At 40.8% G+C, this 27,186-nt stretch overlaps 2 protein-coding genes across 4 annotated transcripts in view; one reads left to right on the top strand and one right to left on the bottom strand.

Moving 5' to 3' along the window:
• Nucleotides 1-27,186, bottom strand: part of aldh1l1 (aldehyde dehydrogenase 1 family, member L1) — a 60,711-nt gene that overhangs the window by 23,684 nt on the left and 9,841 nt on the right. The gene's annotated exons all lie outside the window — the stretch shown is intronic.
• On the top strand, nt 94-23,772 carry LOC311255063 (uncharacterized protein). 3 transcript variants are annotated; one of them, XR_014622316.1, is made up of 4 exons: nt 94-232; nt 359-514; nt 5,371-11,005; nt 20,754-20,828. XR_014622316.1 is itself a non-coding variant. In XM_084349220.1 (3 exons), the coding sequence occupies exons 1-3, from the start codon at nt 178-180 to the stop codon at nt 21,512-21,514; spliced, it is 972 nt and encodes a 323-aa protein (XP_084205346.1). In that variant the 5' UTR covers nt 94-177; the 3' UTR covers nt 21,515-23,772. The 3 variants fall into 3 exon arrangements, 2 of the variants coding, with proteins under 2 accessions (XP_084205346.1, XP_084205347.1); XM_084349220.1 differs by lacking the exon at nt 5,371-11,005 and having other exon boundaries at nt 20,754-23,772; XM_084349221.1 differs by lacking the exons at nt 94-232; nt 5,371-11,005 and having other exon boundaries at nt 278-514; nt 20,754-23,772.

Below are 27,186 nucleotides of genomic sequence, written 5' to 3'. Positions count from 1 at the left end.
TGACTTGTTTTAAAATGTACTGTAATGCAGTCCTGAGACTTAAGAGAGTCCATTTTGAACAGAAGACGCCTCTTGGATGAGAGGTGGAATGTCTTCGAGACACTGAAACACGTCCAGTTGCCTACGATACAGCACTTAAAATTACCATGATCTGGATGACTGAGAACCTTCGTCAACATGAACAGAACAGTATTATACACAGTCCACTGCAGTAGGTGGCGCTATGGCCCAGGTAAGATATAGTATGTTTGGCAAGAGCTGGTACACTACACAATTCACAGCCTGCAAGCGGACAGCTGACGGTCAGGTTGTAAAATGGCAAACGCCACACTTCAGTCATTTAACGTATTTCTAACAGAAAGATTGAGTGCAGCTGCGGTGGACATCTATGGATTCGTTGAAAAGACACTAACAGACTATCAGGAGGAGGTGTACCGAACAAAACTGGAGAACCAGAGGCTGCTGCGGCTGCTGGATTTGGTGTATAAACCGGAGATAAGACTGCACAGAGCAGGTATGTCTGTCCTTCAACACTGCACCATACCCTGGTCACTCGGCTAACACTGTAGTTAGCCATTAGCTAAAGCACGGAAAGTTCAAGATGTTTCTATTCGCTTCATCAAGCTACGTTAGCAAGCCATGTTAGCTTACGTTACTCTTTCCCAGCTATTTACGTTTCCGGTCGAATTTCAAAATAAAACCTTATTTATACGTTACGTGTGGAACCGTATCAAACACTATAAGGACAATTACAGTATTCGTGGTAGCGAGACACTGCGGCAACATCACAACAAGATGTTTTCCTTTTAATTCAGTACATCCAAATGTTTTTTAGTAGCTTCTAATTTTACATTAACGTTACATTTTACGCTTGTATTTTTACCATCACTTAAGTCTGTGCTACCGTATTGGGGTTCTTTTTGAACAGAGGGAAACGCCAAACTTACTTACAGAAAATGTTGCGTTAAAAGGGACTTTACATATGTGCTATTTGTATTACAATTATATTTTACAAAATATATGACTCAATGATACACGGGGAAATTCAGCATACATTTGATCCACATAACAGTGCCCAATTTTATTAAATCAACTTTTTAAAAATGTAATATTTGTCCTCTGTCCCAGCTGTCAGTTTGGTGGAAGACAGCACATGAAGGCCAGTGGGGGATTAAAGGTTGAATATGTAGAATCTTTATTAAAAGCAATATTTTAAAAAAAATAATACATCCACGGGGCGTTTTGAGGGGTACAGAATGAAAGTATTGCTTTTCCATAAAAAATGTTTTTTTAGTCTGAATTAATATTTTTAAATTTTTTGTCGGGCTCGACAATGACGTTCTGTTTACATTTTACCAGCCAATAGTGGCTGTAAATTGCGGGTTGCCAGGGTTGTCTGTTGTTCCGGCGCAGCTACTGTAGGCTGGCACTGGGTGAGATGGAGTTTGCCAATGTAGCTGTTTGGGAGCCTCAGAGAAGACGGCGTTATTTATCTCAGCAGCTGAGTGACCAGAGAAGGGCAAAGTCGAGGGTCAACATAGGCCAAGCATGGAGTCGATGGACTGCAATGAAGGAGTTTAACGGCTTCAAAACGCACGCCGAAATGGCTACGTTTCTCCTCGACCGGTAAGCTAACTTTCATGTTTACTTAGCTGTAACGGCTAACGCTAACGGTAACTGTCAGTCAAACTGCTCTGCAATATGGTGCGATTTGCCGGAGGGGATGAGTTCAAACAGGCTCGAACAGACTCCGGTCTCCTGTAGGCTACTGGGCTGGGTCTGTCTCAAGGTTTGAAGCGGTCTCAATTAGAAACCAGTCTATTTCAATTTTCTACAAGTTATTGTGAATGTACAACATCTCTCAAATCCCACGATCGCCCGTTTAAACAGTTTCCAAGCTGCTTCACTGGTGTCAGAGTAAAGACCTGACCCGGTCCGATCCGCGTATTAAACTTGTAAATGAATGTTGCTCTGTTCTGGCTGCAGAGGTGGGTAGTAACGAGCCTCATTTACTCCATTTGTTTATGTTTTGATGGAGACACTTCCAATACAGGCTCTGTCACATGACTGTGTTTCACCAATCACGAACCTGGCAACCCGACTGCTGGAATTATTTTGTGTTGTTGCGACTACGACTTCGAGACACTAGATGGCGGTGTTCTGCTCATTCTCCATATTCAACCTTTAATGTTAAAAAAGTAGCCTACATAAATGTATTTTAAGTTAAAAAATGTAAACAGTTTGTTAGTCCGCCAATAAGGTGCCATTAATGTGAACATAAAATCCAAGGTTGCATGTAAAGCATTAAAATTGTGTTAACTATATTTTTTAATGGTATGCGTGTAGTAATGACTATGTTGATGTGATGTCACACACTGTATCTGCATTTTTTATCTCTATGTTGTTCGTTTGTAATTCTAACCTGTGACCTTTGTATGGTTATGTTATGATACTGTGGAGTTAGACCCATAAACTCTCGTTCATTTTCTGGTGGTTTGCCAAAAGCTTGATGGGACTGTGGTAGGGAGTAATATCATTGGCCTGAATGGGTGAAACAAAGCTGCACTGTATCTAATCACACCTCAGATCCAAAAAAAGGAAAGAAAATTAAAGTTGCAGTAAAATGTATTTAGAATCAAGATGACAGGTCAAACCTCAAATGGCTAATGCTCACGTCATATTGTAGTAATCTGAATTTTGCGTTTCTGACTTTTAAACAGCAATTATGTCAACTCCTATGTCCACCAAACAAATATGGACACTTCATATGAGCCAAATAGGGTAATTCAATGTAATTAAACACTAGTGTGGCATGGTACATAAGACTAGTTTGTCAAAACCATGGATCTAACAAGGGAAACCAGGATACAGCGATGGAGACAGAGCCCTGTTCACTCCTATGAAAGCTGCTCTTTGGCGTATAAAGCCAAAAAATACTTTGTGTGAAAAATTCCCCACATCTTCCACATAACTCCTGGATTTTGTGTGTGCCATAGAGCACGCGCACAAGAGAGTGGCTAACTTCTGTTTTAGCCCTCTGCTTACTTGAATGGGAATAAAACAATTTAAATGTGCAGCTTTACTAGACTTTCCAAATGTCATTGGACCAAATGGCTCAAATTCTGACAGTGAAATGATTCATTTCACAGGAGTTGTATCACTCAAAAAATGTATCCACCATTTTACAGCCACTTCTTTCACAATGTGAGCTTATGGAAAAAGTATTTTTAGGCCAGTGTGCATTAGAGGTGTGACTCTTCACTGGCCTCACGATTCGATTCGATTACAATTCAACTGTCAACGATTCGAATGCAAAACAATTCTCGATGCGTCTCAGTGTATGACATCCTCACTGATCTATATTAGTGCACATGGATACTTTTTCATCATTTAAAGTCCCCTTTTATTAAAAGTCCTTCCAATAATCAGACTACAGCAGTCTACAATATAAAAGCTGCATCTTTTTAATAAATAAACATTACAAAAACAAAACATGTATCCATCTGCAGTGCCTTACACGTTTGTTGTAACCTACGATAATAATGTTTTCACATGGCAGCTTAAGATAAGTCATTTATGGAGCTGCACACACCTCTCACAGAGTTGGACGGCAAAATTGACAGCACCTCTTCAGATCTTGGCTGACTGGCTGGGCTTACTGTTACAGTTATTATTTATGGCTGCAGACGATGATCCATGATGGATTTGTCCAGTTCGTGCTTCCCAGCAAGTTCATAAAATCTGACATGTGCAGATGTCCATTAAAAAATACTACGTTTTTTTTTTTTTTTTTGCACTCACAGATGATATCTGCCTCCCTCCAACGTACCTCCTACATAAGTAACGTTAGCTTAATGTCCGTCCACAGTTCAAAGCATGGGAACAACGTCGCAACATAACTTTACTGTCCAGCTGAGGCCGGACAAGCTACAGACTCTCAATTATGCTCTGTCTCTGCATTGATGCAGAATCTTCCACTTCCGTATCGAGATGCATTTTATAGTTTTGAAATTTCCACATGTCTAGTGTGCATTGGGTCATGTAATTACACAGTTTGACTGCTATGGCACATTGGCTTCAAAGCCTTTCGCTGTTCCTGGGGCTTGGTCAAGAAAAATGTAGCCAAAATACCCAAGACATTCAAGGCTAATTGTTGACCTTATTGTTAAACTTGTTGACATGCATATATTTAGATTTCAGACTTTCTGGACTTTCCTCCCAGTGTGACACCAGTGTACTTTCAGTCAAGGCTGAATTATTATTTTGTGTCTATGTGCTGCAGTACCAACATGCAGATGCTCTCTTGGGATCAGGAAAAGTTACAGTTATAATATATGTATGACCCATCCATCCAGCATTTTACCCAGTCCCAATTATGAGCCATGTGTTCAGGTCCCTTCCTTACCTATGGGATCACATCATTTAGGGCTGCAACTAAGGATTGTTTTTACTGTTGATCATATTCAAGATTAATCAAGTAGTTATTTGGTCCATAAAATGGTGAAAAATAAGTCTTTCCAAAAGCCAAGGATGAAATCTCCAAATGTCTTGATGGCCCTTAACCCAAAGATAGTCAGTTTACTGTCATAGAGGATTAAAGAAACTAGAAAAAAAATCACATATAATAAGCAGGAATTAGAGAATTTTGGCTTGTCTTCTTAACAAATGAAACCGATTGATTATCAAAATAGTTGGTGATGAATTTAATAACTGACAATTAATCAATTAATTGTTGCAGCTCTAACTGTGTTGTGATCGATAGGGTTACTTTCCTCAAAGTTAATCTACATTTACCATCTAAGATGAGATCTTTCTTTCACTTTAGCCCCACTCCCTACAAATATTGCAGGTGGTTATTTGAGAAAATTTCTAAAGGGAAATCTCAGGAATGCAAATCTTAAGAAAAGCATAGATTGATATGGAAAGTTTCCACCAGCTCACAAGACCTGCAGTCCCACGTGTATTGGCCTTAAATAACTGCCATTGTGTAAATCAACAGTTCACATTTTTGAAGCACACACTTTCAATGGTCCAAATCTTAAGATAAAACATCACGTTATACTTAAATTCTGTTTCTTTCATAGTTTTTTAAGCCTGATTATGACATTATGGATATCTGATAATGTATATGTGCAGTAATCATGTGAGAGTGTGAAACACACTTGCATCATGGCACATGGCCTCTATTGTGTTGCTGGTTCAGTATGCTTTTCTCTACTAACTATTTTGAAAAGATAACTTGCATTTGCTTTTGTAGGACAGGCGTCACCACTGGAAATCATTCAAGTTTCTCACCATCTAGTTCAAATGTGATCAAAGAAGTGTTTTTTGTAGCTGCTACCAAAAACGTTTTCCTATCCACTGTTACAGATACAAGGCAGATCGATTTGCTGACACCAACACAGGAGGTGTGTGCTCAGGAGCATCAGATACAGAAGGAATGTATTCCTAGTGAGGTCAACAAGGAGCCAGTCCTCCTGCCCAAAGTCAAAGAGGAACTGAGTGAATGCTGGACCAGGTCTGTGGAGACAACTGCAAATCTGTCATACAGCAGCGGAACAGACACGCTAACTCAAATGGTCACAGTTGGAGAGCATGAAGAAAACGAGATGCCAGACAACTTGAATCAAGTTGTGACAGTCGGAGAACGCGCAGAATACGAAGCCCGAGACAGCCTAACTCAAATTGTGACAGTCAGAGAACACACAGAGTACGACATATCATTACAAAATGGCCAAGCATCACCATCCTTTGGAGTATCTTCAATATATACAAAGAAGAAGAACATGTTTTTTGTAATATTTGCTGTCAGCCTTTTCAGAAAAAAGCCGAGTTACAATTGCACCTTGCAGCTCATGCACCAAACAGTTCACCAAAGTCCAACAACAAAGCGTTCAGTTGCTTTGTCTGCGCTAGAGAAACAGACAACAGGAGTCAAATGATCTACCACATGAGAGCACACACCGGGGAGAAACCATTTGCCTGTCCCATTTGTGGGAACAGATACAAACTGAAAGGTCATATAAAAGAACATATGAGGACTCACACTGGTGAAAGGCCTTACACCTGCTACATCTTGCATGTCACATGTCATGCCAGGATTAAACACAGGGAGTTCATGCTGTTCAAGTGCATGGAGTGCAACCAGTGCTTCCCTTTGCTCCTCGTGCACAAACAGCACATGTAGACGGTGCACAATGTCACCTTCTCTGTATGAGATACCCTGGATGTAGCAATGCTGACCAATGTTAAAGGATAAGTTTACCCAAAAATGAATATTCAGTTAATATCTCCTCCCTCCCATGCTGGTGGAAAGTCAGTGGAATTTTGTAGTCCACAAAACATTTCTGAAGCTTCACAGCAAAACAGCATTAATGCATTCTTCTAAACAACTGAAGTTGCTGGGGACTAATTGTGGGGAAAAATAACTGAAAAAAACACAACATGGTTCCATACAGATCGACCGGTGTAATCCAAGTCTCCGAAAGCTAGAGTTCCCAAATTAATTTGAAAGGAACCGCCATCATCGTCCCTGTGGCTCTCACTCTCATTCTGATGATTAGAAACTATGAGAAACTGGTTCTCCAACACATCAAAGACAACATCCCTGCTGGACAAGCTGCAGACTCTCAATTATGCTCCGTCTCTGCATCGATGAAGAATCTTCCATGTCCGTACGGCAATGCATCTTGTAGTCGAGAAATTTTCATACCTCTAGTGTGCATTGCGTGATGTAATTACACAGATTGGCTGCTATGGCACATTGACTTCAAAGCCTGGAGCTGTTCCTTGGGCTTGGTCAAAACCTGAGAAAAATGTAGCCAAAATAGCGAAGACAAGTTGAATTCATTCAAGGCTACAGATGTTTCACCTTTGGTATGACCTGTTTGCCGCTGCGTTACCGCGGTGATGCCGTGGCGGTAAAAGGGGGGGCTGCACTTGATAACTGTAGATGCTAGGTGGTAGCAGAGTGCTTGAATCCTGATGATGACGGTACAATCCTGATGACAGGATTTTATTTTGTAATCTGTATGACCACAATGTGCTCAGCAATGGCAGAGTTGCACAGTCCATATTTTAGCTGGTTGACTCCATAGGAAGTGGATGTATGTAGTCTCCAGGGTTTCCGCGGGGTCTTAAAAAGTCAAAAATTTGACAGTCTCCATTTTAGGCCTTAAAAAGTCTTAAATACGTCCATATTTTGCATTTAGTCTTAAATTACATTTAGTTAGGTCTTCAATATGAACGTTCATTCACCGCTACCGTCATCGCCTTTTTTGTTTTTTCGTTTTTGTGAAATGTGTTGGTGAGATTCACAGTTAGCTCCGTGTGTTGTACTTCTTTCCGAAGTATCCAGGAACGTAGGTGGCATTTTGCCAACAGCCCGGTTGGAATTTATCGCTGTACACTTCGCCAGTTCCGGAAAGACTTCGACTGCAGAATCTGCTACAACTATGGGAAAATGTTAATTTAGTGTGTTGGCTTGAACAACCAGAATGCAGTTGGTTAAAAGCCGCATAATAATGAATCTGAAGCGCAGTGTACGCTCTGCAAGAGGACCCTCAAATTGGGCACATTTGGTGTGAAAGCGCTGGTGTCACACAAAATCGGATAAACACCAGTTAGCTTCTAAAAGTCCCCAGCGAAGTCACGCTATCACACGCTTTTGTACGGCTTTGTCACCAGTTCCCGGTCCAAGTTCGTCCAGTTCTGCTCGACCCGAACTCTGCGCCGCCTCTGCCGTCTCGCAGTCGAGCGACATTCAAACACATTCAACTCCGACATTGAAAGCGGAGGTGCTTTGGATTTTGAACACCGTGTGTGTGTGTGTGTGTGTGTGTGTGTGTGTGTGTGTACAGTTTTTAAAAAAAAATTGTGGGTTATTAGAGTTAACTAAATTAGGTTAAATTCCTAGATAAAAACTAAACTAAAACTATTAATTACTTTTTAAAATTAATTAAAACTCAACTGAAATAAAAAGCAAACTGAAAAACTAAATTAAAATAAAAACTAATGAAATATAAAAACTATAATAACTAGGGGTGTAACGGTACACAAAAATCTCGGTTCGGTACGTACCTCGGTTTTGAGGTCACGGTTCGGTTCATTCTCGGTACAGTAAGAAAACAAAATGCAAAATATAAATGTGCTAGCCTAGTTGTTTATTACACACTTTTGTGCTTTTAACAATAGGAACATTAGCCTATACAAAGCTAGAATTCTGCTCAAAAATATAAATACAATATTCTGAAATGTAGATATTTTGAAAAACAAAATAAAAATAAATAACATTGGCTCAGACTTTTTCTTACAAAAAATATTTGCTCCATCTGATGTGCAAAATTGAACAGTTTCAAATTGTTGCTCAGATTATAGCAGATTTTGTTTTTTCATAAAGGCCCGGTATGATTTTCTGGCTAAAATGTGGGCGAGAAGGTAATTGATATCGCGGCTCAATTACCTACGGCATTTGTTATTGCTTAAGCCCGATCTGACTCACCAGGCAGAGGCTGTTTAAATGCGGTGGGGAGCTGTGTTTGTACTACGCTCGTCATTCTCTTCGTTGTAGTGATGTTCACGTGGGGGTGGTGCCGTTTCAAATGAGTTAACAGGTTTGACGTGTTGCCAGAAACATACCCGATCTCAGATTAACAATGTCGGCAAACCGCTTTGGTTTTATCAACCTCTCTTTGTCCCCGTTTATATTTCACCGGGAAGCCGAAGTGTTCCCAAACGGGAGACCTTAATGTCGCGGGAGGGTCCTCAAGCTCTGGCTTATTGCAAATGCTAGCGGCATTAGCCATGACGTCCGCTACAACTGCTGTTTGTTGTGTCTCGGTGTGCGCAACTGCGCATGTGCGGCTGCAGCATGCTCCAAACGTGCTGTCCTCTACTTAATATGTCCGTGTGGAAACTCGTTCGGTACGCCTCCGTTCCGAACCGAGCACCCCGTACCGAAGCGGTTCAATACAAATACATGTACCGTTACACCCCTAATAATAACCCTGACACACACTCACTCCATTCTTCATTGTTTGAGTTGCTCTGTGAATGGCAATAAATTTAGTCATTTTTGAAAGTAATTCTGGAACTTTATTTTTCCTAAAGGTGCGTTCACACCGGACCTTTTATTTTTGTTGCTGGCGACAAGTTTACATATTAAGTCAATGCAAACGAGCGACTGAGCGTTAATCGCTCAGGCGAAATGTCGCTGGGGCTCTGAGCGACAGCGACGGAGCGAAAAAACGCTCAATCGCTCTGTCGCTCGAGATGAGAAACCCCAAGTCTCTGGCCGTCAGACGCTTGTCGCTCAGCGCTGATTGGCTGCCGTAATCTATGTATAACTATGACAACTACTGAAACCATGGAAACGTAATACAACTCCGCCGGTCCGGAAGAGCAAAGTCGGCTTTACGTTGACACACACACACACACACACACACACACACCGGAGACAAATGGCCAGGCGCTCCTCAGCTGGGATGGAGCGCCTGTAGTTGGTGTCCAACCGGGCAATCCTGCCTCCGATTCTCGCCAACAGCTCGTCAAACTGGGCCGTTGTCAGCCGCGTATACCGTTGAAAACGGGAAGAAATGAGCGCCTCCGAGCGAGGGACGTGAAATTCACTGGAATCGCTTGAATGACGTTATCAGAGCGATCTGTTGAATTGTGCCGATGAGCGACTGCAGCTGAGCAACAGAGCGACTTTTTTGGAGCGACACAAGCGACAGCGACAAAAATAAAAGGTCCGGTGTGAACGCACCTTTACTGTTTCGTACTTCGTGTAGGTCTTAAATTTAGTTCAAAATGGTCTTAAAAAGGTCTTAAAAAGTCTTAAATTTAACTTGTTCAAACCTGCAGAAACCCTGAGTCTAATGCTATGTTAATATGACTGCTTCGACTGATGTTTAACTTTAACAGCTCTTCTGTGAACTAAGTTAAATAAACTACAGATGTCTAATGTTAAGTTACTGTTTGTACTTGCATAAGCCTATAAGTGAAACATACAGTCTGAGTTATATGTTAATGTCCAGCTCGAAGGCAGTGGGGAGATCACTGTTAATTAGCTGTGACAGAATGCGGTACGCCCAGATTAACTTGTGATATAACTTTAACCAGTGGTGCAGGTATACGACATATAATTACTTACTTTTCAGTCGGCACTGCGTACGCCCACTTCTAAATCCCCTCTGATGCGCATCTTCATTACATTGTTTGAGGGAACTATAGGGAACTATAGGTAACTGCATACTTGTGGACGCAACCGTCCCTAATGCTAATGTAGCTCCTCTGGGTTATTTTTCAAATTTTGACAATCTATACCGCAACAACACATAAGTTAAGGTTGTAAGGACTATGGCTGTTGGTAGCTGTTGTTGATTTTCAGAATCATAATCAGTATTCCTTTATTGACCCACAACGGGGAAATTTGTTTGCCACAGCAGCCAAAGGACAGAATATTACAAAAAAACAATAACAATAGCCAAAAAATTAACAATATAATTATAAATATAATAAATAATAGACTTGTATATACATATAAACATGATGTTGTACAAAATCAACAGCAGTGATTTTTTTATTTACAAAATAAATAATAATTATGGGTATTAAGAAAGTTGGCAGTGCAGAGTGAGTTCTATTGGGAGCAGTGCTGATTGTAGAGTCTGACAGCAGCAGGAAGGAAGGACCTGCGATACCTCTCCTTCACACACTTGGGGTGTATCAGCCTGTCGCTGAAGGAGCTGACCAGTGCTGTGAAAGTGACCTGCAGCGGGTGGGACTCCTTCACCAGCAGCGATGACAGCTTGTCCATCATCTTGCTCTCTCCCACCACCTGCACTGGGTCAAGCGGGCATCCCAGAATGGAGCTGGCCTTCTTGAGAAGTTTATCAAGTCTCCTCCTACCCGCTGCCGAGATGCTGCTGCTCCAGCAGACCACTCCATAGAAGATGGCTGATGCCACCACAGAGTCATAGAAAGAAGTCAGGAGTGCCCCCTTTATGTATGTATGTATTTTGTTCAAATACAAAAAATTGTAATTTTTATATGGGTTATTGTTCTTCAGACAATGGGGCTAAACTAGCTAATATGTGCTAATGGCAGGTAAACGTTATGGGCTGATGGAATGCAAATACTATGGAGTGCAGAATCAGGCTACATTGTAAATACAGATAAGATCTCTTGTATTCAGCACAGTATGCAAGATTTTAGTAGTTAGTAAACCTATAGAAAAGAATACCTTTTGATATATCAGAATGAATAATTATTTGGGATGATTTTGGGATACTGTGATAACTAAGTAACTAACTGATGAAAAAACTAATAAGAGGTCATTTGAACTGTGCAGTTGCTTGTCCACAGATCGCAGGGCCGGAGGTTTGATCCCCGGTTCCTCCAAATGTAGCCTATTTTATTCAGTGCCTTGTTAGTCAGCCACACACACAGTTATTATTACTGTTTTTGTCTGAATTTTCACATCTCTATTGTACCTGCTATTCAAGCTCACCACAGAGGAATAGTTTTTAAAACAAAAAAAGATTACAAAACACCAAATTTGTAGGGTTACAAAGGCTCTTGCTCTCAGTGTCACAATGCATCTTGTGGGGGCTGGAAGACCTGTTGGATGATGGCCCATTAGTGTAACTCTCGCCAAAATGCAACCTAGGCTTTTTTTGTGAATGTACCCGAGTCAAACCTTCGTGTACAAGCCACTTTTAAGATTTACCATAGTTTGGTTTTCGGGTCAAAATCATTTTCAATTGCGTGCTAGGGGCAATTGTATGGTAGCATCAAAATCGATATTTTTAAAACACTAAGATTCGACACAACATGAAACTTTGCCCGTAGTATCACCAGGGTCTCTACACATGAACACGAGCATTGAGAACTTTGTTTGTGTACACAGAGTTTTCTAAAAAGAAGGTTTTTGAACAACTCACGTTAGCAGTAACAGTAGCCGTCCTGCCAGTCGAGAAGAGTCGATCCCCGAGTACGGCGTAACATGGAGCCTTCTCCTCCATGTTGATCCAGGATGATTTTGACCCGAAAATGAAACTACGGTAAATCTTAAAAGTGGCTTTTTCACCGTAATTATGATTTTACACGAAGGTTTGACCCGGGTACATTCACAAAAAAAGCCTAGGTTGCATTTTGGCGAGAGTTACACTTTAAGTGATGAGGTGCGGGTGGGTGGAATAGTTCTTTAATGCAGGGCTCTACAGTGCAAGCATATCACTTGCATTTGCCTCTAAAAAAATTTATGTGTGAACCGGGAAAATGACTTCGGCGCACAGTGTGCGAGCAAAGGTCACAAGAAACCATCACAAGCACAAGTTACCAGCCTTTTTCACACAGAGACGCCGCATTATCGCTGCAGCGGCGGTTTGCCAATTCTCCACCGTTGTTTGTTCACTAAGGTCATGATGATGACGTGTGTATTTTTTCAACGTGTTTCCCGGTGTCCTCCTGTTTATCTAAACATGTACCTGCTGACTGTTTATAATCAGATGGATTAAGGGTGTCACGATTCAGTCGAAATTAATTCACAATCTCCAACTTCGAATTAAAAAATAGAATCATCGATGCTGCCACGCCCCCCTTTTCACGTCCGGTCGTCTTGCCAAGGAAGTGCTGCAAGTCAGCCTCCTCTAACTTAGCTACTAGCTAAGCCAGCAGCTATTAGCTACAGCCAGTCAAACGATAGCATGGTGTTACACCATTCCTGTTCGGCTCCCGGACCGTGGTCGGGAAGCACAGGGGAGATGATTTCCTCCAGGGTCAAAGTTTATGTTTACCTTCGGGATAACCCCCTTTCATGTGTTAAGCTGGTCGGGAAATAATACCAGGGAGCTTTACTGTATCTGAGGAGCCGTCGCCTTTATTCAGCCAAACTGCAGCCTATATTGTCGGTTTATTGCTGTCGCTGCTGCTGCTTCTCCTTCCTCTCCTGTTCATTCACTGTCCGCACGTACGCACGCTCCCTCACTCTCGCTCGCCCACTCACACCTTACGCACCTTGTATATGTCCAACTGTTGGGAAATAGTTTGTTAAGACATTTAATTGTTCAGAGAAGACTATGGACATGGCTGTTTTATTTTTTTGTTTTTTTGTTTGTTTCCAATTGACTGAAGATATAAGTTATTGTTACATTGTGTTGTTAATAAATGTTTTAAATTTGACAATGTAGTGTGGTACATTGCTAGCAAAGGTCAGATATTATATTGCATAAAAGTCTACTCTAAAAATGGCATAGCAACCTGTGCTTTAAAAAAAAAATAAATGTAAAAATCGAGACTCGAATCGAACCGTGACCTTTCGAATCGAAAATTGAATCGAATCGAGGATTTGGAGAATCGTGACACCCCTAATATGGATACTGTTATAATGTGTTGTGGTTGAGATCCTGACCCACCAAACATCCTGGAAATTGACAAAGTTACGTTTTTCTCTAAATTACATAATTACATAATCGCCATCAGTCAACAGGACGCTGTCTGACTATTTCACTCGCGGGGAGGGAGGCTGTTTTTGGGGGGAAAGTTCACTGAGTTTCGGTCAGTAGGGCTGACTGTCGCGTTGATTTTTTTCACCGCGACAAACAGTTGGTGATTTTGACGGGGACAGACAGTGTTTTTCAGGCAGAAATGTGACGAAGAGTCGGTCGGACAGAGACTTTTCCTCATATAAGTTGCCAAAGAGACGACCAGTTACTATGTTACAGTTGTTTGGTCATGTGACATTGCTTTGTGGGACATTTTCTCTATATTTGTATATGTTGAGTGATGGACCTGTTTAGTTATCAGACAGTGAACACCAAAATCATTGTTTTGTAAATACTGCAGGGGCCAGAAGCTGATTGTTTTGGTATATATGTTTTGTGTTGCCTGAAATGAAAAAAATGAAATCAAACACTGTAAAAACACTGTAAATCAAAATTTTGTTTGTGCTGCCTATTTAAGTGTGAAGTGTTAAACATCGATAAATACATATTTTTTGTGCTCCCAGATATTTTACTTTAGCGGCACGTGCTCGTTGGGAAAAATGTCAGCGTAGAGCCCTGCTTTAATGAGGAACATATTGCCTATGAAGGTGCATCTTACTATATGAATACTGAGCACACTATATAGCAGGTAAAACACTGCAACATTGAGTTTAGATCAAGGGCCCATCTTATTACTGCAAACACTTTCTGCTGCTCCAAGATGCGCCAGCAAAGCTCCTGATCACACCTCATTTTAAGACCGTCGGTCTAGAACTAGCAATGACACTTGCACTGCGCTGTGCGCCACTTCAGTCAGGAATAAGATCGGCCCTAATGCAGGAGGATCGCAGGAGGATGTCCCTCATCAAAGATTAATAATTTCACCCACCCATCGCCTTTTAATCAGAATGACAGTCTGTATGTCCTGTCCTGTGCGATCAGAGGACTGAGATCTGAGCACCACATTATTCACACAGAGACGCACCGCAGCGCTCCTCCAGTTAAATAGAGCATTTTGCTCATATACAGTCAAATGGAGTTGTTGTTATCATCTTTATTGATTATTGATCACTATCAAAGGCAAACTCCATGTAGAAAGATAGGACTGTCAGTGGCTGTGCTGGATTGCTTGTATCCATGGTGCCTCCAGCTGGTCAATGAGAAGAAGGCAAAATCCGTGCACACAGATTGTGAATCTGAGAGCACAGATTTGCAAAACCATGCGCATTGATTTATAAATCCAAAAATAAAACGGCATGTCTGGTTCAAGTGGGAGCAAAGAGAAACTCAGGGCCCTGGTGTGTTCACTGTAGTCTGGACTGCTCACATGTGCCACCTGGTGGTTGTTGTTGCAGCTAATGCCAAATCAGCTGGATGAAATAAAAGTCCCCCTTCCTTTTCTGTTGTGTGGCAGCACCTTTAAACCCCCGGATCTTTCTACCAGTGTGGCACAAGTGTACTTTCAGTAAAAGCTGAATCATTCTTTTGTGTATAAGTGCTACAGTACCAACACGCAGATGCTCTCTTGTGATCAGGGAAAGCCATTTCCAATACAAACCATGCGTCACAAAGTCTATAGTATAATTTGGGTATACATACAGTATAATATATGTATGACCCATCAATCCAGTGTTGTGGCAGTGCTACAGCTGTCATCACACTGAAACCTATTCTGGACTGTACATTTTTACCTACAGCGTAATTGTGGTACTGCACTCCCAGAGATCAGGAGAACGCTATTGTGAAATATGCAGACGTCACCACCATCATCGGCCATATTATAAGGAAATCAAAAATCCTGCAGAGTGGTGCCCTGAGAACAATCTACTGCTCAACTTCAGCAAAACCAAGGAGCTGATTGTTGATTTAGAAAAAACAGGAGGCAAAGACACACCCCTGTCTTCATCAGTGGAGCTGAGGTGGAGCAGGTGAACAGTTATAGGTTCCTTGGAATTACTATCACTGAGAACCTATCTTGGTCATCACACATCACCACCCTGGTTAGAAAAGCACAAAAAGGCTCTACTTCCCATGCAAACTTAGGAAGGCTAAATTCTAGAGCCAGATTCTGGTAATAGAATGTATCCTGACTGGAAACATCACAAACTGGCATGGTTCATCACAGCCCAGGACAGGAAGGCTCTACAGCGGGTGATTAAAACCACCCAGAACATCACTGGTGCCATCTACAGAGCATCAGTGACATCAGTGAAGTGAGATCTCTGCACAGAGCCCAAAGAACACTAAAAGACAACACCCACCCAGCCACAGTCTGTTCACCCTGCTGCCATCTGGCAAAAGATACAGAAGTATCTGCTGCTGTACCAGCAGACTACAGAGCAGCTTCAGTCTCCAGACTGTGAGACTCCTCAATTTATCATCAACAACATTGTTTAAAAAAGATGTCGCAGGACTCAAGCTTTGTTTTGTTTTTTAAACCATTGTTATTCCTTTATTTACACCCTCGAAGTGGGGTCAAGCTTCTGTATCCATTTCAGATGGGGTGCATGCTAATCTTCTTAGTTTAGTAGCTACAAGAGAATGTAATTAACATCTTTTAAATCAATTCAGGATCTCAAGGCTTCTGGAGACTTGGATTACACCGGACAAGCTGTATAGAGCCATTTTATGTGGGGTTTTTTTACGCTTGTTTAGGAGACTGCTGCAACACGTTTTTTTTCTTACACTTAATTAGCAGACTGTTTAATCCAATTTGGGCATGATTGCTGTCTTTGTAGGTTTGTCCTTGTGACTGTATAGACTTTGCTGGACTTTGAGTTTGACTGACTTTGGATAAAGCTGCGCATGCAAATAAAATGAATGTCAAGGACTTATATTACTATACAGAATGTGTTTTTTGGCACTGTGTTTTGATTGACAGTTATACTGCCTTAAATTCTGCCTTTAATTCATAGGTGACTTTGTTCTTGCCGGTGATGTTTGTTCTATGACAAATACATCATTAAATGTCCCACAATTTAATTCTAAAAAGTCTTTAAAAAGGCTGTTGCTAACAAGTGTCTAAATGAGACTACAGAGGTTGTCGGGGACATTTTACATCATGAAGGCAAACATGGAGATTCATCTACTCACTAGTCCGTATTTACAGGCCAACTTTAGTTCACCCTATTCTAACTCTAACTTTACAACTTGTACATTAATCAGTTTACAGAAATGTGTATACTAATTGTGCAATAAGACGCTTGGTAGTGAGATTTGAGTCATGTGACCATGATGCAGTCTGTTTATAGCCTAACATTAGCTTTTTACTTCTAGAGATTTAATTTATGCCTCAAAAATAAAAAAAAGTGGTGTTCATCGGTGAAGATTATCTTGCTGAATAAAACATGTAAGTATCATAAACGTGTGTTTGTCACAGAGATTATTTTTTGCAATAACCAAAATCCAATTGCAAAAACTCACAGGCTTTTTGTGGAGGGAACCAAGGCAATGCTGACTTCAGGGTTAGACGACAAACATAACCCGTCATCTCTACACCACTCTATTGGCTACTACTAGCATAACATGCATGAATTTCATACTCAACTGTTGAGTGGTCAACTTGCATTGTGTTTAACATAGGCACAAGGTTTTGACAGCGAAGAAAAATGTGAGGAATTCAAAAACATCTGGTTCTGCTGCATCAATTTTGATACTTAAGAAAGTATTCAATTGTGTGTATAATTCAAGTGCTAAATCTTTGGTGAAAGTTGCACATGCGCATTACTTAATGGACACGATGTAGCTAATCAGAGGCAGAGTAGGGTGGGTCATGCCAAGCAAGGTAGTGTGATCTTTATTAACACCGCTACAGCAGTGGCAACTGTATGTCTGCTGACTGACTGGAATGTATATATTTTAAATATAATATATATATATATATATATAAAAATTAGGGCCGGGACTTTAACGCGTTAATTAAGATTAATTAATTACACAAAAATTAACGCGTTAAAAAAATTTACGCATTTTAATTGCACTTATTTTTGCACCGCGGAACGTTTCTCACTGGATGAGTTTCAGGCGTACCGATTATACTGAAGCACAATTATTTAACGAGTTAAAAAGCCGCCGACACTGATCATTGCCCATGGATCTATAAAGTTTTAATGTAGCCTGAACGCAGCTCAAACCGACCCGGTGCCTCAGCACTGCGACCAAGCTTTGATAAACACACCGGATCCACGCAGGTTTACAGTGTCCTCCCGTAGTTTAGCCGGTCGCTACCGTTTAAAAAGCGCTCGTCACAGTGGAACTGAGAACAGCGGAGTTTCCTCTGCTGCAACTGAACAGCTGACATGTGGTCAAGACGTAGGTAGCCTACAGACCTGTCACTGTCTCACGGTGCATAAGACTTCAACCTCAGAGCTCTCTGTCTTCCGACTGTCCTGACCTGTCCCTGAACATCACACAGGGAAAACATAGAGCTGCCTGTGTTTTATTAATGTTTACACAGGCTGAGTTCAACAAATCAGTTTATGCTACTGTGATTTAAGTAGTTAAATACAGTATTCATCATAGTGTAGTGGCAGGAAAGACCATTTACCAAATAACGTGTTACTTAAACATTTCATTGTGCTGTGCTCTAAAAATAAACTAACAAACTAGTGTAGAGTCCTGTATAAGGAATGTTCAGCTTAAATTTTCCACTTAAATGTAGGTTCTCAGGAAAATCGCATCTTATCAGGTAATCGTTAATCGATCGATAAGGTCCATCAACTAACGATTAATGAATTAATCGATAATTTGCATCCCTAGTCGGTTGGTCTTGGTACCACCTTGAAAAAAAAACAACAATGTTTTGTTGCTTAAGCTTATGTATTCAGTCATTATTCAATGGTATACTAAAACCCATATGAAAAAAATTGCTTCTCACTGTTCTCAGGTCAAATATTTATATGCGATTAATTTCGATTAATTAATTACAAAGCCTCTAATTAATTAGATTAATTTTTTTAATCGAGTCCCGGCCCTAATATAAATATATATTTATACAGCGCCTGTTACAAAGTGATGCACATAAGTCTTGGAAGTAAAGGCTCGACTCCAAACCAGGTGTTTCAGGCAGTGCAGGAGCAGTGTTTTCTGTGGGAGAGAATAACTGGACTGTGGGCTTTTTCACATTGCAGACCTTTTGCATGCACAAAAATGCTACATAACACAATAACAGAGAGGCAAAAACCCAAAAAGCGTAATATGACCTCTTTAAAGGATAACTACCGTTTTTTACAACCTGGACCTTATTTCTGGCATAAAATACGATCATTTACTCACCCAGATAACTTTGGTGTCATTTGGCATCGTTCGGACGAAATTAGATCCAGTGGAGCGCCGCGTATATCCATATAATGCGAGTGATCCGGGCACCGAAGCGCAGCCTCTATGAGCATTATCTGCCACGAACTAGTTCATTTCACCAATATTTTGTCATGATACGCTAGTGCTATTCCCCTCTGAGTCCGGGCTCGTCTGTTGTCAACATCCGGGGTCTGTAGGTTGACCTACTACCTCTGACCTGGAAGATGTCGTCTCTGAGCTGCGCGCGCACCCGCGACAGCCGGCTTGTTTACCTGTAGCTGCTACTGCTACTTTGACCCCGGATGTTGATAACAGACAACCCCGGACTCAGATGGGAATAGCACTAGCGTATCATGACAAAATATTGGTGAAATGAACTAGTTTCGTGGCAGATAATGCGTTATATAGAGGCTGTGTTTCAGTGCCCCGTCACTCGCATTATATGTATATAGCGGCGCTACACTGGATCTAATTTCATCCGAACGACTCCAAATGACACCAAAGTTATCTGGGTGAGTAAATGAAACTCTTAAAGAAGTACTCTTAAAGATTGTGACCAAGACATAAACTGAGGAAGACATTTTATTGCAGAAAATGTAATATGTCAGTGTTCTCTGGTGGAGGCAACACTGTTGCTTAATTATGTTGAACATCTTCATAGGCCGGCATATGTGAACTCCAATGTGTGATAAGTTTAAGTCAGATGTTGATCTGCCAATATACCAGCTGATTTCTAAAACAAAACCCCTGCAGTGCACCAGTGAAGTGTGATTTCATGGTAGAAAATTGCCCTCAGGTGGATCAAAGTTGCTATTCATATTGTTGAATGGTCATACTTAAATATAGAATGCTTTGATCAGCATTTTCTAAACTATGCTTGACTTAAGAACACATTGCTAATATGCCAGTTAAGGTGTGTTCAAACTGAATAAGAAACAAACTGTAGATAGAGTATGGCTGTATAGTTGATTAGATAATTTTAATTTCTTACTCTCTGGCATCACTAAAAAAAATCCCTCTCCCACCTCCAGGTCATCCAAAACTCTGCAGCCAGTATTTTAACTCGGGTTAAGAAACACGATCACATTTCATCTGATCCTGGCTTGTTAACACTGGTTACCTGTTGCTTTCAGAATTGATTTCAAGCTATTATTAATTACTGACAAAGCCCTGAGAGGCCTCGGACCATGTTGTTTAACAGACTTTTTTTGCCCTCTGTCCCTTGCCGCTGCCTGAGATCTTCGGATGTGTCGGTCTTTGTTATACCAAGGTCCAGATAATAAATCAGATGATAGAGGCTTTGCAGTCGGGGCTCCTAGACTTTTGAATGACCCACCTGAGAAGATCGGAACTGCAAACTCTGCTGTGTCTTTTAAATCATATTTAAAAACCCATTTTCTAACATTTGTTTTCTCAGTTATCTCATTTGTTTTATGACATTTTAGTCCATTTTACTTAGTGTTTTATATATGTTTTTTAGATTTCAAAAGGTCAAATGTAAAGTAAAAATGCTTGGTTGTTTGGGGAGAGTTAACACTGACTGCAAAAGCACAATTTTATTTTCAATTTCAACAAATGACGTGCAGTGAAAATGTACAGGTCTAACACCTCTTTAGACTTCAGTTGTTATACTGTGTATGTTTCAAGGTGCCTTTAGAGAAAGACACCTTAATGTATCCAGATCCTGTACACACACGTCCTTTAAATTCACACCTCAAATGAAATACCTTTTGATTGTCATTGTTATGTTTTGGTGTAAAACACAATCAGACTGATCAGCTGATTTCTAGTCTGAGGCTCTACTGACTTGCATAGACTCTTGACTGGTTTGTCCCTTCATGAAGGTAATGTGGCTCTGAGGCGGCTGATCAAAACTATCTCAAAGGTAAAACTCCTGATGAGTGGACTGATGGGAGCACTATTTTGGCACTGACCACTCTGTGTAATGCATTTCCTTTTTCATCTTTGCAGATGCCAAACAGCCAACTGCCCCTAAAGAGCAAGACTGGAGCCTTGTTGTGTGTGAGGAGGAGCCAGGACCCTCTCAGATTAAAAACGAGCTGGAGGAGCAGAAGGAGGAACTGTGGATCAATGGGAGCGAGGAGCAACCTTCAGCAGAGGACAGCGATGACGGGGACGCCTTGACGAAAGAACTCATCAAAACAGTGCAGCAGTTAGAAGACTGTAGAGCAGCAGAGGAGAGCAGCGAGCTAAAAGAAACAACCAAGGAGGATCCAAAGCTCTCTGAAGACAAGACCAGTACCACCTTATACCGCTGCCACATATGCAATTACATATTCACCAAAAAAACTGTGCTTACATGGCACCTCAAGACGCATGAAAGGAAGTCGCATGACGGCAAGGGAAACTTTGACTGTCACATATGTGGCAAACGCATCCCCTGTCAGAGCAATCTGCAGAACCACATGAGAGTACACACAGGAGAGAGACCCTACAGCTGCAATTTCTGTGGGAAGTGCTTTAAACTGAAAGGGCACATGACAGAACACATAAGAACCCACACCGGAGAGAAGCCCTTCACATGTCACATCTGTGACAAATCTTTCAACAGAGGTTCGACTCTGAGGAAACATGTATTAGCCAAACATAAAGAGGAGAGGCCATACAAATGCGGGGATTGTGATGAGTTGTTTACTGAAAGGCTGCTGATGAAGAGGCACATGAGGAAAGTTCACGGTGTGAAACTGTCCACGACTCAAAGCCCTGCTTAGAATTTAAGAATGGATGTCACTGATGATGCATGTTATATTAAGTCTGAAACCTGAGTAGAAAAGAGGGCTATTCAAATGTTTCAATACTAAAACGTTGCTCTGAGAATTTTAGAATCGTTTTTTTTCCACATGAAGTCAAATGTTTTCAAAAATGTTATCCACCATTAAAAGCTATTCAAGAACTTTGCTTAGAAAAAAATATATCGTGGAATGGGCAAAATTATCATTCAAAAGGAACACTTTGAAATTGTAGGAAATGTGCTTCTTTTCTTGCTGAGAGCTAGATAGAGTGATCTCAATCTCATGTAGGAGCCAGGAAGTGATTAGTCTAGCTTAAAGACTGAGCAGCTGAAAGAAACTAGGTTAAAATACATAAGTTCAAAAATATATACCTACATAAATATAAAAAAACAAACATACAGAAAATGTAAAACAAAAAGAAAAAAGTAGTGGTTTTATGGGAAGTTAGGTGCTGTAACAATTTCTTGGCACAGTGAGTTCCTGGTGTGTTTTTAAGAAATAAACTATTGTTTTCCATGATAAATAATATATTTATAGAGAAATATGATCAATATATGAAAGCAGCTACAAGAAGTTGCATTTTGTGTTGATTTTGGCAACCTTTGTGGACAAAAGCAGATGATATGAGCACCACCACTTCCTGTGGTAAAGCTCTTGATCTGGCTAACGCGTAATGGAAGGAATTTAAAGAAGTACACTTTACACTTAAAGTAGAAGTATCCTATGTTTTATTTCAGAAAAATAAAAACAGCTGTTTGCAGGATGCATGGGGATAATGTATTTTATCCATTTTTCATTGTGTGAGATTAATAAGTGTAATACAATGATGGTGAAGGCTATACTGTCCTCACAGGTCATGTGACTCTACAGAGTACTGGAGCTGCATGCTAGAGGATGTTTAGGCCTGCCTCTTTGAAACAATGGACCACCTACTAATTCTTAAATTTATTTTTTCTTTGTAAATCAATGTGAACCATAAAAACATATACAGCTGTGCTACATCCTCTGTTATTTAGTGAAACCTATGTTGCAATGTCATTGTTTTATACATTTATGTATATTGTAAATATCGCTTGTATTTTTTTTTGTTTGCCAAAGTTCAGTCATATGATGAACCTGATGTAAATCAGCTTTGTGAACATGACAATATAAAGCTAGAAAAAACATTCAGGTGTGAACATGTATGGCTAAATTATCGCTGTTTTTTTTTCTTCTTTCTGTATCACATTTTTGTGTAATGTAGCAGTACAGAAGTAACCCCAGTTTTTAGGAAGAACTACATTTAGACTTAGATGTGACACTGGTGTGAAAATTAGTTCCAGACTTATTGAATTGTGTCCATCTCATGTAGAGATTTTCTCTAAACAACAAGAGAGACAAAAGATGGAGGAAGAACAACATCTGTAGGTTACATTCCAATTAGATGACCATGTCTTCTTGTGTCTAATTGAGTGAAGTTGATAAGGAGGTTCAGGTGCAATCGTTAGTAAGTCCAGTCTCAGGTCAAGTTTACATTTGTCAATTTCTCACTCTGCACCTTCTTGCACAACCATGCACTGAATACCCTGTAATGACTGAACGAAAAAGTAAGGAACATTAACATAAAAGACACCAAAGTGCTGTCACTTTAACAGACAGAAGAAACCACCAACCGTGTTTCCATGGTCCATGTGGTCAGTGGGAACAGGACACTCTCTTATAGCCACATCAACTGATATAAGCCCTGATAGTTTATCCTGCCACAGCTTTAGACGCTTTAGGAACAGTCTGCTCTATAATGCTGGTAATTTAGATTGTATAACGATGTTTCTATCCAGATTTCGTAAAATTCGCATTTCTAAAAAAATATGTAATTCTCAGAAGAGCCATCATCAATTGCTGGTTTTGACTGTTAAGTATTTCTTCAACAAAAGTGTGTTCCCAGCTTCATAAGAGTTGCTTTATTTATTTAACATAATAAACATAATATCACTCAGATGATATGCATAGCAGTTCTTAGTTACTCAGTTATACTATGGTAGTTACTTTGTCCATGCTGTGGGCCCCATTGATAACATGTGTACTGTGCTGAAGAAACAAGTCTGTGCCAGGAAGCCAACAAGTTTAGCTGAACTTCACCGATTCTGTCAAGAGGAGAGGACTACCAGAAGCTTGTGGATGGCTATCAAAAGCACCTAATTGAGGTGAAAATGATCCAGGGACATTTGACCATAAAAATACATATATATATATATACAGTGGAGGAAATAATTATTTGATCCCTCACTGATTCTGTACAGTCTATAATTTTAATGGTAGGTTTATTTTAACAGTGAGAGACAGAATATCAAAAAAGAAAATCCAGAAAATCACATTAAATAAAAGATATAAATTATTTTGCAATTCATTGAGTGAAATAAGCATTTGATCCCCTATCAAAACATTAGTTAGTACTAACCCTTGTTGGCAAGTACAGAGGTCAGACGTTTCTTGTAGTTGATTACCAGGTTTGCACACATCTCAGGAGGAATTTTGGACCACTCCTCTTTGCAGATCCTCTCCAAATCCTTAAGGTTCTGAGGCTGTCGCTTGGCAACTCAAAGCTTCAGCTCCCTCCACAGATTTTCTATAGGATTAAGGTCCGGAGACTGGCTAGACCACTCCATGACCTTAATGTGCTTCTTTTTGAGCCACTCCTTTGTTGCCTTGGCTGTATGTTTTGGGTCATTGTCATGCTGGAAGACCCATCCACGACCCATTTTAAGTGTCCTGGCTGAGAGAAGGAGGTTGTCACCCAGGATTTCACGGTACAAGGCCCCATCCATCTTTCCCTCGATGCGGTGAAGTTGACCTGTCCCCTTAGCAGAGAAACACCCCCAAAGCATAATACTTCCACCTCCATGCTTGACGGTAGGGATGGCGTTCTTGGGGTCATAGTCAGAATTCCTCTTCCTCCAAACATGGCGAGTTGAATTGATACCAAAGAGCTCGATTTTGGTCTCATCTGACCGCATCACCTTCTCCCAATCATTCTCTGAATCATTCAGGTGTTCATTGGCAAACTTCAGACGGGCCTGTACATGTGCCTTCTTAAGCACGGGGACCTAACGGGCGCTGCAGGATTTTAATCCACTACGGCGTAGTGTGTTAGGCTACTAATGGTTTTCTTGGTGACTGTGGTCCCAGCTGCCTTGAGATCATTAACAAGCTCCTCCCGTGTAGTTCTGGGCTGATCCCTCACCTTTCTCATAATCATTGATACCCCACGAGGTGAGATACTGCATGGAGCCCCAGACTGTGGGAGACTGACGGTCATTTTGTGTTTCTTCCATTTTCGAATAATCGCACCAACGGTTGTCTCCTTCTCCTTCTCAGCTTCTTGCCAATGGTCTTGTAGCCCATTCTGGCCTTGCGCAGGTCTACAATCTTGTCCCTGATGTCCTTAGACAGCTCTTTGGTCTTGCCCATGATGGAGAGGTTGGTGTCTGATTGATTGATCCTGTGGACAGGTGTCTTTTATACAGGTAACGAGTTGAGATTAGGAGTACTTTCTTAAAGCAAGAGGACTAATCTGTGGGAGCCAGAATTCTTTATGGTTGGTAGGGGATCAAATACTTATTTCACTCAATGAAATGCAAATCAATTTTTATCTATTTTTTAATGTGATTTTCTGGATTTTCTTTTTGACATTCTGTCTCTCACTGTTAAAATAAACCTACCATTAAAAGTATAGACCGTTATTTCGTCAGTGGGCAAACTTACAAAATCAGTGAGGGATCAAATAATTATTTCCTCCACTGTATTTATATATATAGGGTGTCACGATTTCGAAATCGATCGAGATTAATTCACAATCTCGAACTTCGAATTAAAAAATGGAATCGTCGATGCTGCCACGCCCCCATGTCACGTCCGGTCGGCTTGCCAAGGGGAAAAAAAACCACACGTGTTGAAGTGCTGCGAGTCAACCTCCTCTAACTTAGCTACTAGCTAAGCCAGCAGCTATTAGCTACAGCCAGTCAAATGATAGCATGGTGTTACACCATTCCTGTTTGGCTCCCGGACCGTGGTCGGGAAGCACAGGGGAGATTATTTCCTCCAGTGCCGAAGTTTATGTTTACCTTCGGGGTGAACCCCCTTTCACGTGTTAAGCTGGTCGGGAAATAATACCAGGGAGCTTTACTGTATCTGAGGAGCCGTCGCCTTTATTCAGCCAAACTGCAGCCTATATTGTACACTTTATTGCTGTCGCTACTCCTTTCGCTCCTTCCTCTCCCATCGATTCACTGTCCGCACATACGCACGCTCCCTCACTCTCGCTCGCCCACTCACACCTTATGCACCTTGTGTTCAACTGTTCGGAAATAGTTTGTTAAGACACTTAATTGTTCAGAGAAGACTATGTTGTTTGTATGCTGTTTTATTTTTTTGTTTGTTTTATTGTGAACTCGAATGTCATCTTCTGTGAAGAAGACTGCATTTACAAAAGAGAAAGTAGATGGCAGGTTATTTTGTTTAAGTTTCCAATTGACTGAAGATATAAGTTATTGTTACATTATGTTGTTAATAAATGTTTTAAATTTGAAAATGTAGTGTGGTACATTGAGAACGAAAGTCAGATATTATATTGCATAAAAGTCTAGTCTAAAAATGGCATAGCAACCTTTGCTTTAAAAAAAATAAATGTAAAAAGCGGGAATCGAATCGAACCGTGACCTAAGCATTGAAAATTGAATATATATATATATATATATATATATATATATATATATAGCCAGGGAATAAATCCCAGCATTAAAATAGTTTGTAATGTTCCTTTAAAACTTAAACCATGTCATAGTTTGTGTGAAAAGTAGTTCCTTCAACTAGAGGAATATCAATCTATCTTGTTTGTGTTGGTAATTGTGAGCCCTGCTGCTATTGGTCAGTGAGTAGAGACGTCAGGTTTCCTCAGTGGGAATTGGGCAGTGGGCGGGACAAGAGAAGGGAGAAGATCGAGGTGTGTTGTAAAGCATGGCCGCTGTGTGTTTTGTTCCTCACCATAGCTATTAGTCTGCAGCTAAGTTCGCTAAGTTAGAGTGTCTGTGTAATGAGAGAGTGTAATCTTACTCTTACGTCAAGTGAAGAGTTAACTGATATACGTTTTGTCGAAAGACTGTGAGCTACGGAGTTACTGTGCAACTCTCTAAGGGATAGCACAAATGCTAATTTTGTGCTAGTGCTTCATGGAGGGACTGTGACGCTCGGACAGAGTCAAGGACAGTGCGCAGCGGGATCGGACCAACTCGTGTGAGCTGTGGTGGTTTAGGGAGACCTGCCGTTTCTCCCTCAACAGACGTCGTCGCGGCAACGATACGGTTAGCAAGCGGCTCCAGTGAGTCTCGGACGAGGTCGGGACTTTGTTTTTTTTCCTGCGTCATCGGCTGCAGGTACACAGACTGAAAGACTGGTGGTTCAGCTTGGGTGAGTGAGCACGGCATCGGACACAGTGTCGCCAATTTTCACAAGTCATCCACAAACAGGCCTGCAACGGGGGTTTTGTTATTTTCTTTGCCGGCTGTTGTATTAATAGTTTTATGTGGGCCCACACTAAATTTGAAACGTAATATTTCATTTACCAGATATTATTGGTTTATATTCTGCTGATACCTTTTGAACGAGGTTTACAACTT

Source organism: Pagrus pagrus, assembly GCF_965226575.1.
Source record: "Pagrus pagrus genome assembly, chromosome: 3".
Taxonomy (NCBI): Eukaryota; Metazoa; Chordata; class Actinopteri; order Spariformes; family Sparidae; genus Pagrus; species Pagrus pagrus.
Note: the sequence above shows the minus strand (reverse complement) of the source record. Positions and strands in the feature narration are given on the sequence as shown.